General features: G+C 42.8%; 1 protein-coding gene across 1 annotated transcript in view; it reads left to right on the plus strand.

Annotated features, from left to right (window-relative positions):
* Nucleotides 1-17514, plus strand: part of adgrl1a (adhesion G protein-coupled receptor L1a) — a 370320-nt gene that overhangs the window by 253091 nt on the left and 99715 nt on the right. Inside the window, exons 6-7 of the mRNA XM_060942476.1 lie at nucleotides 4492-4756; nucleotides 14546-14873. Coding sequence (XP_060798459.1) covers nucleotides 4492-4756; nucleotides 14546-14873 — 593 coding nt within the window. The remainder of the gene's footprint in view (nucleotides 1-4491; nucleotides 4757-14545; nucleotides 14874-17514) is intronic.

The raw sequence follows: 17514 nt of genomic DNA on the forward strand, positions 1-17514 counted from the left end.
CATTTCAACTACAACCGCGCTCAACCGTGCTGGCTGGAAGTGGGTGGACACATTGGGTGGAGTTAGCGAAAGTGGGTGGACGTCACGTGATGTCGTTAAGCAGCGCAAACAGTGACATCAGTGATCTTTTAAGCGGTAGTCTCACGACCCGAATAGTAAACAATAAACATGGAGTCGTTAGTGTTGCTGGTCTTGGTGCTGTGGCTTGTTGTCACCGACAACGCCAACAGATACTGGCAAGAGCGTATAGATGAGGCGAGGCACATAAGGCTTCAGAAATTCTCGTAATTCGTAATTCTTCTTCTTCCGAGTTTACGGTGTTTACAGATCCCAGCGTGCTCGCGGGGCGTGTGTGGGCATGTGAGGACACTCCTCCTCACCAATCAGTGCACAGGGGAGTGTCTGCTCACGCCCCCAGCCTCACTCGGCTCGCTTTGGCTCGCTTCAGCCCCACTCCAAAACGGTGCGAGTTTTAGGGGCTAAGCAGGGCTGAAGCGAGCTGAGTCATGCTGTTCTTTGGTAGTCGAAACGCGAGCCGTGTCGGGCTGAAGTGAGCTGAAGCGAGCTGAAGTGAGCTGAAAAAGGGTAGTGGAAAAGGGCTATAAGGTTCTGTGGTCGATCTGCAATCACGGATCCTTCCGTCAGAAAAAAAAATAGTTCTGTCTCGGAACTACTCAGAAAAAAGCCAACAGATTCACAGCTTTATTTACGAACACCTTATACTTAAAAAAAACTCATGAAAGTTTTCTAGAAAATCATATTTTGCAGAAATGTTTATTAAAAGCGCAACATCTTAGACTTCGACTTCCATTGTAACTGAGTTTGGAGTAAAACTGGCAGATTTTCCTTTTAACACATCATACTGCCTCTGTTCATTTCCTCCTCTACAAATCTACTTTAAGAAGCTTTTCGCATTTTACGATTGAATAAAACACCCAGTGTCATGTCGTGCTGTTATCGGAAAACAATCCACGACAGCATGGTGTGAAGAAGCATGACGTGGAGCTAACATCCTGAAGTTGATTATTTTCCGAGAAGACGTTGTCTCGGAGCGTTTAATTCCTCTTATCCAACAGTACTTTGCCAACCATTACAATTTTAATTAATTAAACAGAGATGGCCACAAGCGCCGGCGACCGGCGGTTTTCTCTCCACCTACAGAGACGGTCTGCGGCGGCTACTCGATCTCATCTCATCTCATTATCTCTAGCCGCTTTATCCTTCTACAGGGTCGCAGGCAAGCTGGAGCCTATCCCAGCTGACTACGGGCGAAAGGCGGGGTACACCCTGGACAAGTCGCCAGGTCATCACAGGGCTGACACATAGACACAGACAACCATTCACACTCACATTCACACCTACGCTCAATTTAGAGTCACCAGTTAACCTAACCTGCATGTCTTTGGACTGTGGGGGAAACCGGAGCACCCGGAGGAAACCCACGCGGACACGGGGAGAACATGCAAACTCCGCACAGAAAGGCCCTCGCCGGCCCCGGGTCTCGAACCCAGGACCTTCTTGCTGTGAGGCGACAGCGCTAACCACTACACCACCGTGCTGCCCGCAGCTATTCGATCCCAAAAAAAATTAAAAACTTACCTTTCATTGTTCAAGAAATTTATATCGTCTCCGCTGCTCATAATTTGCTGCAAATCCAATTATTCCACCATGAAATTGTCCTTGATTCGGATCTAACATGACCGGAAGCGACGCCATATTTATTGATCGATTCTTGCACTCTGATTGGCTGAGCTGGACCACATGACCATGCCGTAGCGTATATAGTTATGTTGCAGAGTCAGGCAGCGTACTACAGAGGGTAACTGAGAAAGCCAAACACACACATCTAGAGGGAAATTTCAGACATATTTTGCAAGTATTTTGCAGGGAAATGGTTAGTCATTTATTAGCTGAGAGTGCACCAGAAGGCATGTAGATTTCAAAATTTTCTCCGGGAGCATGCCCCCAGACCTCCTTACCATCAGTGCATTAGCTTTAGTATTACCCGCCTAATACTTTTTTTTTTTAGCTGGTTACTTCAGATTTTATGGAGAACCCTGATTAAAGAATGCCACATATTTTTTATCCATTTATAGCTACATTTAATATTCATGAAACAAGTTTGATCCTGTTCTCACTTACACTACCGTTCAAAAGTTTGGGGTCACCCAGACAATTTTGTGTTTTCCATGAAAAGTCACACTTTTATTTCCCACCATAAGTTGTAAAATGAATAGAAAATATAGTCGAGACATTTTTCTGGCCATTTTGAGCATTTAATCGACCCCACAAATGTGATGCTCCAGAAACTCAATCTGCTCAAAGGAAGGTCAGTTTTATAGCTTCTCTAAAGAGCTCAACTGTTTTCAGCTGTGCTAACATGATTGTACAAGGGTTTTCTAATCATCCATTAGCCTTCTGAGGCAATGAGCAAACACATTGTACCATTAGAACACTGGAGTGAGAGTTGCTGGAAATGGGCCTCTATACACCTATGGAGATATTGCACCAAAAACCAGACATTTGCAGCTAGAATAGTCATTTACCACATTAGCAATGTATAGAGTGGATTTCTGATTAGTTTAAAGTGATCTTCATTGAAAAGAACAGTGCTTTTCTTTCAAAAATAAGGACATTTCAAAGTGACCCCAAACTTTTGAACGGTAGTGTACATTATCGCAGCTATAAACAGATAACAGTCCTTCCTCCAAGAATTCAACAGAACTGGGGTATAAATTGATGTATTAATCAGGGGCTTCAAAGTTTGGGAGAATAGCAGGGTACAAATAATTTACAGCAGGGTGCAAAATGGTAAAATGTCTGCCAGCGGCAGACATAATGCACGCAAAGCGTGCAGGGATATATATATATATATGGCGGCACGGTGGTGTAGTGGTTAGCGCTGTCGCCTCACAACACGAAGGTCCTGGGTTCGAGCCCCGTGGCCGGCGAGGGCCTTTCTGTGCGGAGTTTGCATGTTCTCCCCGTGTCCGCGTGGGTTTCCTCCGGGTGCTCCGGTTTCCCCCACAGTCCAAAGACATGCAGGTTAGGTTAACTGGTGACTCTAAATTGAGCGTAGGTGTGAATGTGAGTGTGAATGGTTGTCTGTGTCTATGTGTCAGCCCTGTGATGACCTGGCGACTTGTCCAGGGTGTACCCCGCCTTTCGCCCGTAGTCAGCTGGGATAGGCTCCAGCTTGCCTGCGACCCTGTAGGACAGGATAAAGCAGCTAGAGATAATGAGATGAGATGAGATATATATATATATATATAGAGAGAGAGAGAGAGAGATGCAAGTACAAATTTTTCATGGGGCGGGATGGTTTGGAACAGGCCACCTAAAATTGGGATAACATTTACCCGGGACGGGTATTTGAGGCGGGTCGTCTAGCTTAAGATCGATTCGCTTTGTTACGCACGCCAGTGTTTCCCACAGAAATTTTGGAGACTATGGGGGAGGCGCGGGGGTTGTTTAAAATTGAGTGATATGTTAAATATTAAGTTATTACTGAAAAACTATTGATTAAAAAAAAACAGACACTGAGAAATTATCCTATAAACAACTTTACCAATATAAAAGATTACCAGGACTACAAAAATGCAGAAAAATAGGCTTTACTTATCCAAATGCACCTGTTGGTTCAAAAGTTAAAGTGCAGAGAACCTCACAGCACAACATGAAGTTACCTTAAAATATAATATAAATGCCTCAGCTTTCATGTAAGAAAAAAAAAACTATTAATACTAGTACTGTGTGCAGGCAGTCTCTCCTGAAGACTAAATTAAACAATAATTATAAACTAATAAAATAAATGGCTCAGGCTTCATAGAAGAAAAAAAAACAATTTGAACAGAATCTCACAGTATGATGCTGAAGCTGCCTAAACAATGGAAAATAAAATACCATTTTGGCAAAAACGCTGGCATCCATTAATTTCTTGTATTAAGTAAAAAAAAATATGTTGCCAGATACTGCTGACGTTTTACAGCCCAAAATATGTTCAAAACCCGCCAAAATGCACTTAAAACCGCCCAAATTGGGCAGGAAACCTCCCAATCTGGCAACACAGGCGGCAGTAATGGCTGCACTCATGTCGAGGATGTAAACACAGTTGACGCGGCAACGGACATACATGACATAGTGGATGTAATTTACGTTCACAACTTTTTTTGCTGTCAGAAATATTTAATATTAAATTTTGTGACTCGACTGACAATAGCCGGCGGCATAACAGGCCATAGCCGGCGATTTGCCGCCGGTGACCGGCTACTTTTGAGACCGCTGATTAATTATATTAATGTAAATTGTATTAATATATAGTCTGAGTGCTTTGTTTTGTTTTCGTGATTTATTCCCAACCTGAATCGTAATTTAGTTTCATTACGGTAACTACATTCTAGTGTCATGAATCTATGAAACATGTCTGAATTGTTTTTTTGATGTCGTAACTGGAATGTAACGTCGGATGTCTGATGTGACTCGTGACTCCAGGCTGCCCAATCGTGTGGACGGTACGGGCTTCGTGGTGTACGACGGCGCTGTTTTCTACAACAAGGAGCGAACGCGGAACATCGTCAAGTACGACCTGCGCACACGCATCAAAAGCGGCGAGGCCATCATCGCTAATGCCAACTACCACGACACCTCGCCTTACCGCTGGGGGGGGAAGTCCGACATCGATCTGGCTGTGGACGAGAACGGCCTGTGGGTCATCTACGCCACCGAGAGCAACAACGGCCGCCTGGTGGTCAGTCAGGTGAGACGTGAGAGTGTGTAGAGCCTTAAGGAGGAGTAGCGCTGTGTGTGTGTGTCTCCATCAATACACAGTCTTACACTCAAAACACTGCCTGCAGCACGACTTACTGCTGAAATGTTTTATTACAATATCCATCATTGTCATATTAACTATTATTCTTGGAGAGCACAGAAATTTATGACAGTTCATGGCAATAAAAATTAAATTAAACACAATAACACAAACAAACACAATTAGCTCAACTTCATTACCTACTACTGCACCGTAAACTCGTATTATTTATTAACTTCCCAAATACTTCTCTTTCTTTCTGTCTTTCTTTTTTTAGGTTAAACGTCACTTAAAGTACTTTGAGTCATTAAACATCGACACTGAGCTGTTTTTTTTCTGTAAAATTAGATTTTAATTCTAATTTACTTCAAAGTTTTAGTATTTAATGATAAGAGGTATTTATAGCACTTGGAAGACGCCAAACGGAAAAATGTGTCCCGTTAGTGATGGTAATTGTTCACTATTTGCATGTAATATCACATAGTAGATACACTCACACTAACAGGAAAAAAAATCAACATGATATGTCTCATCTCATTATCTCTAGCAGCTTTATCCTGTTCTACAGGGTCGCAGGCAAGCTGGAGCCTATCCCAGCTGACTACGGGCGAAAGGCGGGGTACACCCTGGACAAGTCGCCAGGTCATCACAGGGCTGACACATAGACACAGACAACCATTCACACTCACATTCACACCTACGCTCAATTTAGAGTCACCAGTTAACCTAACCTGCATGTCTTTGGACTGTGGGGGAAACCGGAGCACCCGGAGGAAACCCACGCGGACACGGGGAGAACATGCAAACTCCGCACAGAAAGGGCCTCGCCGGCCACGGGACTCGAACCCAGACCTTCTTGCTGTGAGGCAACAGCGCTAACCACTACACCACCATGCCGCCAACATGATATGTAATGAATTAAATGATATATTTCAAAAATGAGCAGCATTTATTTCAATCCATTTTCTTACGACAACAAACACAATGGTTCTGCCAAATGGGTTAGGAAATGCATTTTAATATAATATAGTATAATATACAGAGGATATTACATAGTCGCGTGTATGAAGTTTATCTTCGAGTGGTGAGTGTATATACAGTATCATGCGTGAGTGATGTGAACGAGTGAAAATATTTTCAACACGAGAAGATAAACTTCATATCTTTGCACCACCGTGTAATGTTCTTTATATTTTATGGACACATCCACAAAAAAAAAAAAGTTAATCAAAAAAATTTTAATTTTGAACCGGTTCACCATTTTGACAAATCAGCAGGAAAACACTGGGAGTGACATCATCAGAGTGAAATATCGGGAATTATTATGTATACAGGACACTTTTTCACTGGAGTAAAAACGTGTTATATTCCCTTCTAGCGGGTTTCATTCATTTGGTTTGACAGCATGCAATATTGTTAGCATATCGCTTATCCTACGTGTATTACGTCACTCTACCCAATGGAGAATGAGTGTTGAATATGGTTTACGATATTGCATGGTTGTCAAGACAACATGATGTCACACATTGGAGGTGTAAAACTTCCATGCTAGTGAGTGAGCGACTGGGACAATTTGTAAACAAACATGGCTGCCAGGTTTGCTTTGTTATATACAGAAGCCTTTGAGGGAATTTTGAAAGACGTATTGAACACCCAAAAGGAATGTATTATAATAATAATAATAATAATAATAATAATAATAATGGCTTTTTTCGTGGTCTCTCAGATATATTCCATTCAGCTACTCATCTTCGACTCATTCAGTATCATGCTAGCTGAATGTAATATATCTGATAGACCACGAAAAAAGCCAGCCAATATTTTTTAAATATAATATAATATAATATAATATAATATAATATAATATAATATAATATAATATAATATAATATAATATAATATAATATAAAGAGTGCCTTGTGAAAGTATTCACCCCAGTGGTGTTTTTCCTCTTTTGTTGCATTACAACCTGGAACTAAAATGGATTTTTATTTGATATTTATTTTATATAATGGACAAAACAATATAGTCCAAACTGATGAAGTGGAATGAAGAAAAAATGCTTGGCTAAAAGTATAAAATAAAAATAAAAACTGAAAATGTGTGAGTATGTATCTATTCAACCCCTTTATGACAACTACAAACCCCCTAAAAAAGATCTGGTCCAACCAATTAACTTCATAAGTCACATAATTAGTCACTTAAGGTCCACATGTGTGAAATCAAAGTGTCGCATGATCCGTCACATGACATCAGTATAAACACACCTGTTGTGAAAGACCCTGAAGTCTGCAATAGCACAAAGCAATGAACATGAAGACCAAGGAGCCTCCAGACAGGTCAGAGACAAAGTTGTGGAGAAGTATCGATCAGGCTTGGGTTGTAAAATAATATCCCAAACTTTGAATATCCCACAGAGCACCATTAAATCCAATATAACAAAATGGAAAGAGTATGGCGCTACGACAAACCTGCCAAACAAAAAAGGCTGTGGAACAAAACTCATATACTGAATAAGCTGGAAGGATCCACAGTGGAGATGAGAGTATCTGTCTATCAGACCACTTTAAGCCGTGCAGTCGACATAGCGGTGCTTTAGGCTATGGTCGCACTACAGCTTGAGATGCTTTGTGAGGGGTTATCAGTGAAAATGAGGTGTTTTGGTGGCTTCGTACAGGTGAGCTAAAAGGTGTGGTCACACAGCAGGAGGACACTTGGCCCTTTTCTTTTGAGGAGACCTGGCATTTTTCCTAGTAGGGTTTTGTATTTATTGGCGTCTGGCAGGAGAATGATTGCTGACGACTTGCTCAATAGATTTCAACAATGTGTGACATCAGCGCCAACCAACCAGCAACAAGAACAAATGAGTTGTCTAACCGTCACCAAACATTTGCTGAATATCCATGAACCCTTCATCCAACCACTGTGAGCTGGCCTAGTGGTTAGCGTATCTGCCTCTCGACCACGAGATCACAAGTTCTACTTGTGGTCGGGTCATACCAAAGACCATCATAAAAATGATAGCTACTGCCATCTGTCAAGGCACGCTGCAATGCATATGTGAGTGGGGAGTCAAACTCTTGCCGTTACCACAGGACCAGCCCCCCACTGTAACCCTAGCTGTATAGGTTAGAGACCGAGGGCTATAGAAGTGGAGATCAGAGCCACCCATTGTGCCTTAGGGCCTGGTTAGTACTGGGACAGGAGACTGCCTGGGAAAACCAGGTCCTGGCACAGGAAGAACTTTGACTTCACCCAACCAATTATGAATCTCAGTGAAGGATCACTGACTGTAAATGCACTTTTCAAGTCTCAGCGAAGGCTAGGCTATACCTTGCTGCTATGTTGCTGAGGCCCCTGCAAGCATCAGAGATATGGATTCAAGACAAATACATCTCAAGAGGCTCAGTGAAGGTCTCCTGAGCTTTGGGAAGTATTCCCAAACCCATCTGTGAGTATTCACTGCTTAGTTTGCCAACAAAATCATTGCCACCAAATTTCAATGCATGCATTTACATTTTTTGCAATGTATTTCGCCACCCACGAGGCGGCGACACACCCAAAACAACTCACGTAACTTGGATAACATTCACTGTGCATCACATGATGTAAATGGCCAAGTATTCACAAACCCATCATGAGCTGTAGTGAGACCAGGGCCTTATGGAGGAGTGACCAGAAAATCTCGTCTCATTATCTCTAGCCGCTTTATCCTGTTCTACAGGGTCGCAGGCAAGCTGGAGCCTGTCCCAGCTGACTACGGGCGAAAGGCAGGGTACACCCTGGACAAGTCGCCAGGTCATCACAGGGCTGACACATAGACACAGACAACCATTCACACTCACATTCACACCTACGCTCAATTTAGAGTCACCAGTTAACCTAACCTGCATGTCTTTGGACTGTGGGGGAAACCGGAGCACCCGGAGGAAACCCACGCGGACACGGGGAGAACATGCAAACTCCGCACAGAAAGGCCCTCGCCAGCCACGGGGCTCGAACCCGAACCTTCTTGCTGTGAGGCGACAGCGCTAACCACTACACCACCGTGCCGCCCATGACCAGAAAATACAAAAAAAAAAAAAATTAAGAAAATACCTTGGGAGTTTGCAAAACAGGGTGTGGCAGACTGCCTAAACACATAGAAGAAGATTCTCTGGTCAGATGAGATGAAAATTGAACTTTTGGGCCATGATGGGAAGTGCTATGCATGGTGCGAACCCAACACTTCTGATCATCCAGGGAATATCATTCCTACAGTGAAGCATGGTGGTGGCAGCATGATGCTGTGGGGAATTTATTTATTTATTTTATTGGCAATGGATGGTGCTAAATACAGGGCAATTCTTGAGGAAAACTTGTTTCAGTCTGCCAGAGATTTGAGACCAGGGTGGAGGTTCACCTTCCAGCAGGACTATGACCCTAAATGTACTGCTAAAAATATGCTGGAGTGGTTCAAAGCAAAACATTTAAATGTCTTGGAATGGCCTAATCAAAGCCCAAACCTCAATCCAATTAAGAATCTGTGGCATACAGTAACTTGAAGGCTGCTGTACACCAACGCAAACCATGTAACTTGAAGGAGTTGGAGCAGTTTTGCCTTGAGGAATGGGCAAAAATCCCAGTGGCTAGATGTGCTAAGCTAATAGAGACAGACCTCAAGAGATTTGCAGCTGTAATTGCAGCAGAAGGTGGCTCTACAAAGTGGTGGATACCTACGGTATGCACACTCAAGATTTCTGATACCTTATCTTTTGAAGACACCTTAAAAAGTGGCAGGCATGTTGTGTTAATCAAATGGTACAAACCTCCAAAAATTTCACTTTAAGTCTTCTTCTTACTCTTCTGACTGTTCCCATTCAAGGTCGCCACAGCGGATAATGTCCCTCCATCTCCTCCTGTCCTCCGTATTTTCTTCTGTCACATCAACCGTCCTCATGTCCTCCTTCACCACATCCATAAATCTTATCTTTGGTCTCCCTCATTTCCTTCTACCTGGCAACTCCATCTCTAACCTTCTTTTCCCAATGTACCCTACAGGCCTGGAATTTCGTCATTTTAGGGGCAAGGCCACTTGGCCTTTTGTGCTGTCAATCTTTTGAGGGCACGAAGGCCAAAAGCCAGGGCACCAAGGCCATAAAATAAAACAATGATTTTAAGTTTACGTCTATAATGAATTTAATTTAAGGACTAATGACTCTTCTGAGGAAGATTGGAGTCTCAGTCGAAACTATCAAGCAGGTAAAGAAACATCTCCTACGCTATTATGTCTGAAGATAAGAAAATATTGAACACATCTAAACTTATCAATCAATCCATCACTCGCTTCAAAAATTGTAAAACTTATTAAACCTATATCCTCCCATAATTTTTGTTCAATTGACACCAAATGTGCAAGAGCATCTACTACGCAGATTTTTGATTAATCAAAATTGAGCCTGGAGTACATCAAAATGTTTGACTGTAAATGGAACATATACTAGCATGCAGGCTACTGATTAACCCATAAGAGCCCAGTCCGATTTCTCAATCAAGGAAAATTATTGAGGAAATAAAATGAACTAAATAGACGACAAAGAAAACATTTCTGACCTTTTATTTCTTAAAATAGCACTTTCATGTCTCAAGATCTGAAATATTCTCATCTCATCTCATTATCTCTAGCCGCTTTATCCTGTTCTACAGGGTCGCAGGCAAGCTGGAGCCTATCCCAGATGACTACGGGTGAAAGGCGGGGTACACCCCGGACAAGTCGCCAGGTCATCACAGGGCTGATACATAGACACAGACAACCATTCACACTCACATTCACACCTACGCTCAATTTAGAGTCACCAGTTAACCTAACCTGCATGTCTTTGGACTGTGGGGGAAACCGGAGCACCCGGAGGAAACCCACGCGGACACGGGGAGAACATGCAAACTCCGCACAGAAAGGCCCTCGCCGGCCACGGGGCTCGAACCCAGGACCTTCTTGCTGTGAGGCAACAGCGCTAACCACTACACCACCGTGCTGCCCCGATCTGAAATATTAAATTGCAAATTTGCAGAACACTGCAACACTATTACACTGTTAACCCGAAAGTTCATTCTCTGCAAACAGTTTGAGTAAATACCACTTTTAAAGATTAGTTTTATTGCATTACTTAAACAGTATGAGTATATGAGGAGTATATGAGAAAGTCATTGGGTGTGCTCATTTTTGTAATTTAAACAAACTTAAACTATCATGTTTTACCTCAGGCCACAGTGCTGCCCTGCTGTGATTGGCTCAAAACTCAAGACAAGTCTGTGCTTGTCCGTTGACGGTTACAGAGGAAGTTACGCCATTTTCTAATTTACACAGAGGGGGTAAATGAATAAAAGTAAATATTAACATTGGAATGACGCCAAAAACAATGAGATGAAAATCTCTTGCGATGGTGATCTCGGGCGGCACGGTGGTGTAGTGGTTAGCATTGTCGCCTCACAGCAAGAAGGTCCAGGTTCGAGCCCTGTGGCCGGCGAGGGCCTTTCTGTGCGGACTTTGCATGTTCTCCCCGTGTCCGCGTGGGTTTCCTCCGGGTGCTCCGGTTTCCCCCACAGTCCAAAGACATGCAGGTTAGGTTAACTGGTGACTCTAAATTGAGCGTAGGTGTGAATGTGAGTGTGAATGGTTGTCTGTGTCTATGTGTCAGCCCTGTGATGACCTGGCGACTTGTCCAGGGTGTACCCCGCCTTTCGCCCGTAGTCAGCTGGGATAGGCTCCAGCTTGCCTGCGACCCTGTAGGACAGGATAAAGCGGCTAGAGATAATGAGATGAGATGAGATGGTGATCTCGTCAAGATGGCAGCAGTTACACTTCGGTTAAACAGCAAAAAGAAACATACAGTACTAGTAACAAAACAATGCTAACTGCATAGATTAAAAAAGTGGCTATGAACAGACAACAGCACATATCACGTATCATATTACGGCAGGAACAAGCAGTAGTAACATCCATGACCTTACGCTTAAAGCTCGACAAAGGAAAAACTTGACAACAAGCTAATTAGCATGTTAGCAGCTACAGTCGGTACTCGGCACGTTAAAAGTGGGTCAACGTTGTAGCGGCATAACGTTACTGTACAAGCAATGCTTATTTAACGGTAACAAACTTAAGCCCTATATGTTGAAATTCCTATCTTATTCGTTCGTTAATTTATCACACAGTCTTACCTCAGTCAACTTCTTCCCTCCTGTGAAAATTCAATGTCTCAGACGCGGACACAAGTGGGCGGGGGATGCGTTTGATTACTGTAAGTCTCCTGGTTGGCTGGTGATAGATTGGTGTCATTATAGCACGTCGGAGCGGTTCATGCCAGGCTCGAGTCCGATCCACCACTGATGAGTTGCCCAATAAGAATCCAGAATGTCATCAAAAGACGTTTTTTTTTTTTTCTCAATAGACGCAGGTGATGTTAAAGCCTATAGGCAGTCACGAGGCAGACTACAAAACCGCAGGGCATCAAGGCCACTGTGGCCTTACGGCAGATATTTTTTCCAAGGGCACAAGGACAAATTGAGAGGGCATGAGGGCCATGGCCCTTGTGGCCCTTGTGAAATTCCTGCCCTGGTACCCTGTACCTGTCCAAAACCATCTCAATCTCACATCTCTCACTTTGTCTCCAAGCCGTCCTGCATGTCCTCTACCTCTAACATACTCATTTCTAATCCTGTCTAAGTTTATCACTCCAAATGAAAATCTCATCTTCAATTGAAGAGCAGATGCTCTTCAATAAGTCTTACCACTGTCTTGTCCACTTTCCCTTTCAGTCTTGCTGGCAACCTTCTGTCACAAATCATTCCTGACCCTTTCCTCCATCCATTCCAACCTGCTTGCACTCACTTGCCCTCACTTCCCTTTTGCACTCACCGTTATTTTGTAATGGTAGGTCAAAAGTCAAAGTCCCTCTTGCACCAGAATCTGGTCTTCCCAGGCAGTCTTCTGTCCCAGTACTAACCAGCTCTTTAAAGGGGAACAGAGGGCAATATATAGAGTAAATATAACAATAAAACACACATTAACGAACCTTATTCAAGACTTACAAAAGTTTTTTGTTCTAAGGTTGGAAAGTTATAGTGTTTTGAAAGTAGCTCGAGCAAACTATTTCCGCAGTTTGAACAGCCCGCCATGATATTAATTTTATCCAATCAGAATGCACGTTCATTTTCTCTGCGTAACACTCATGACGTATGTATGTGCCCAGTTGTGTTGGCTCATTGAGGTTGGGAATAGCACGTGTGAAATACCTGTTTCTGCCTCTTGCGACGATTTCGCAAGTCCACGGGTGGCGCCTATCTCATTGCAGCAAATAAATTCTGCTGGACTCGTGAGCAACTCCACGTTACATTTTCCGCACGAGCACCACGCCGTGTCACCTGCACGCAGACACTCTGCCCCATGCTCGCCACGCCCATGGTCAGCATCAGTCTCATCCTCGCTGTCATCCGAGCTTTCTTCTCTTATTTCATCACCGGAGTCGAGAGTACCTCTCCTAGGTTCAAACTGGTACCCTTCTAAGCCATAGCCTGCTTGCAGTGTGTCTTGCGGGATCTCTTCGTATGATTCGACAGAGCTGTCACTTTCACTTGATGCGCCCGACGCCATGATTACACGCTTATCTCCTCTATTTCGGAGAGTTCCGCTAGTGCAGTGGGTAGCGCTGAAGTCACGGTCTTTTAAAAATGGCGACTCTTGTGCGGTTTAGCGTATAAAGTATTATATTTACAATTACCAAGATATTTCATTGTTTTCTAGTATATAAATTTGATAGAATACTTAAGAATACGTTACTTTGTCACATCAGCAACTGTATATATTATATTTGGTACCCCTTTAAGGGGTATGGGTGTGGCACTGATCTCTGTTTCCATAGCCCTCGGCTTCTTGCCTATACAGCTAGGGTTACAGTGGGGGTCGGATCCTCTGGTAACCGTGAGAGTTTGACTTCCCTACTTGCATCTGTATTGCAGCGTGCCTTGCCAGATGGTAATAGGTACCATTTTTATGATGGTCTTTGGTATGACCCAACCGCGAGTTGAACTCGCAATCTCCCAATTGAGAGGCGGACACGCTAACCACTAGGCCAACTCGTGATTTGTAATGGTAAAATGGTGGAAAAACACCAAGGGGGGAGGGTTGGGTTGAATACTTTTGAAAAGCACTATAAATCTGGGTGGAAAACACTACTGTAATAGTCCGGTAAAGTAAGTGTTAAGGATGCAGGATAGATGTGCTCGTGTGTTTTTCTTCATCCCTTTCCAAAAATGTAGCCTGAATCCAACCAGACAGGCACAACATGAAAATATCCAAAAGTCATGATCCTCAACACGGGTAAACAAGAGGAGGGCAGAAAACTACAGAGCCACGGATCACTGAAGTCATGACAGAATTACAGTAGACGCATGCAATACACACATGCACCAATGTAACATGACAAGTAGACAACAAAACAAACTGGACACGGGTGGAAATAATGATCTGGGAGAGCAGTCAGGGTGGAGCTGGACTGCTCTTGCACACAGGAAGCATCTCTGACTGTGTGTTTGTGTTTCTGTTGTTTAATCCTGACAGTGTGAAAGCCATTTCCTCTGCTACTGACATGCTGCTTTTCAGAAGTACAAGCTTTTCTGCTGCAAGTGAATGTAACTCATGTCATCATCCTGCATTTCAACATTTGAACTTTCTCTCTCTCTCCCTCTCTGTCTCGGTGACAGGTGAACCCGTACACACTGCGTTTTGAGGGCACATGGGAGACAGGTTTCGACAAGCGGCTGGCGTCCAATGCCTTCATGGCGTGTGGCGTGCTGTACGCCGTGCGCTCCGTCTACCAGGACGACGACAGCGAGGCTGGCGGGGATCTGATGCTGTACGCCTACAACACCAACCGCAACCAAGAGGAACCCGTCCACATCATCTTCCCCAACCCCTACCAGTACATCTCATCCATCGACTACAACCCCCGCGACAACCAGCTCTACGTATGGAACAACTACAATGTCCTGCGCTACCCGCTGGAGTTCGGACCGCCCGACCCCACCACAGGTAGAAATATAGAGATCAGGAACAAAACGAGAGGTCAATCACATCATGTTGTGCTGTTATAAGAAAATCACCAACAACAGGATTCAGGATGGTGTCATTAAACTTGAAGCTGATTCATTTCCTGATTCATCACCGAACATCCTGAAGCGTTTGATTCCTTTTTACACCACAGCGATCCACCAACGCTTATAATGGTTTTTATTCTATCCACATTCACTGGATATGCTCTGATTGGCTCCTCTACTACTAGGCTATCAGCTCATATACCGTGAGTAGAGAAAAGCAAAATGGCGGAGCGTGTTGCTGAACCAACTGAGGACGAAATAAAAACTCTACTCGAAAACAAAACCCCAAAAAATACAAAAAATAAAAGCAACAAAATATGGAATGAAAGTATTTGATGGTAAGAATGTATTTTTTTTTTCAAGAATTATTATTATCACATTTTTCACAAATTGCTCCTGCCATTTCACCGGTTTGTTTACATTCTAAGCGGAAATTATTTTGTCGGACGCTTTGTATAAAGATTTTAGCTCACCGTCCGTAGGGTGATGAGCTATTGCCATCATGTCTGTCTGTCTGTCCATCCACAATTCACAAAAATTGCTACTTCTCCCTGAGTTTTCACTGGATTTTGATTCTAATTGTTTTGTTTTGAAGATCAAATTGTTCTAATTGTTCTCAGAAAGAGCAACTTAGCAAATTCTAAACGAGACTGGCTTCTCATAGTATGGTCGCTTGAGCGACTGCATCGCTGACGCTCTGGTTATTTATTGAGTTTGCAAAAAATAAAAATAAAAATGCTCTGTTTCTCAAAATCCAGTGAATGTGGATAGAATAAAGCAGTTATTCCACTCAATCTCGTCATACATGGATTATAGCCAATCAGCTCGGTGCTACGCGCCTCATCAGCTATCAGCTCATGTACGACTCGATTTTGTGGAATAACTGTTAATTATTTATTAAAGCTAGACGTCCTTTCGATTTCATTAAACTGGTGAAATTTAGTTCGCTCTGAAATGTAGTCATTGTGATATATGTTTATTTCTGTAATATCTCACAAAATATCAGGCCGTTCTGTTCTGTGGCTGGGAAGTTATTTAATTTGAGGGGATTAAAGCAAATAATGTGCATGAAATCGTGCAGCCAAGCAGACAGAGGAAGTCCGTGTGTGTGTGTGTGTGCGCACGCGCAGGTTTCCCTTTGAGCGTTCACTGACAGTTCCATCATTCTGTCGCTAAACGGACAGCTGATCACACCGAGGTGCTCGCTGAGCGCCGATATTTATTAGTTTGTTTCTGCGTTTCCTTTCCTTTGTATATAACATAACGTCTTTTCTTCTCATTTTCCGTTACTGTAGTCGGTCTTTCACGTTTCATTCCTATACTCACATCCTCCATTTTTCTCTCCTGTTTCAAATTTGTATCCCACAATGCCTTGCGTGAACGGCGAAAGCCCACCATGTGATGCATGATGTAGTATCTTGTATCGGGTCATGGTGAAGCAGGAAAAAATAGCGGCGAATTTAGGGCCACGTGGGGTTAAATTCATTAATTGTTTTATTTAAAAAAAAATAATAACATTTGAAGTCTGTGATTCAAATTCAGTAGCTTTCGGTCCACTAAACAAAAATAACTGGGTGTCGGGGAAAATTCTTTTTATGACCTACAGTTGAAAAATCTGAAAGGCCGTCTAGCTTTAAAGAACGATACAACATACTTTTTATTCACTTATAGTTACATTTGTGGAACAATCATGCAGAACATCCTGTTCTTTTCATTTTAAGGAGAAGCAAAGCAAGCGTAAACTCCTCTGTGCTGAAAATGATGGAAAACATAAGCATAAAGTTCCAGTTTGACTTCTGACTGTTACAAAGCGCTGGCACTGGAGACTCCTTCCGTAAATGTTAATGAAACATCTCACAACATTACATGGAACCGTAAAGGGACGTGTTGTTTGCTGTTTACGTTGATCTTCTTGAATAAGTAAGGCATTTTATATTTGTTGTCAAATTGTTGTGGTGCGAGAGGAATAAAACGCAACCCTTTAAGGCAAAAGCTACAACATTTACTTTAAAATTTCCGATCTGTCTTCACTTCATCTGACTGGAGAGCAACACGGACTGAAACGGCGCACCGAGTGCCCTTATTATTCTTGAGGTCACAGTGATCAGAACATCAGTGATGTAATATAAATATGATCCTTTTTTCCCCCCTGTGAACCGGGTGGAGCTGACAGACAAATTGATCGAGACAAAGAGTAAGAGAGAAGAAGGAAAAAAAGTAAGAGAGCAGGTGGAAAAGGAGCAGTAAGTTTCTATCAACAACTTTGTATCTACAAGGCCAAACAATCCCTCATGTTTTCATCATATTCATGTTTATTTTGGTTTGTTATATTAATTAAACATAATCGATTGCTAAGAGCTAATGCACTAATATTATATATCCTCATCATCAGCAGCAGCAGCAACATCATATCCACAGTGGTTGCTATAGCAACAGTTCAGGTATGCTGAGTGGTGTGGATAGATATCTGTCTTCATGTTTTACATCAGAGTCATATCCAGGGTTTATTGCCTTCCTGAAAATTTCTCATCACAGGAAGAAGAAGAAGAAAAAAAAAAACCTCAGTGAATGACCAC

Source organism: Neoarius graeffei, chromosome 16, assembly GCF_027579695.1.
Source record: "Neoarius graeffei isolate fNeoGra1 chromosome 16, fNeoGra1.pri, whole genome shotgun sequence".
Taxonomy (NCBI): domain Eukaryota; kingdom Metazoa; phylum Chordata; class Actinopteri; order Siluriformes; family Ariidae; genus Neoarius; species Neoarius graeffei.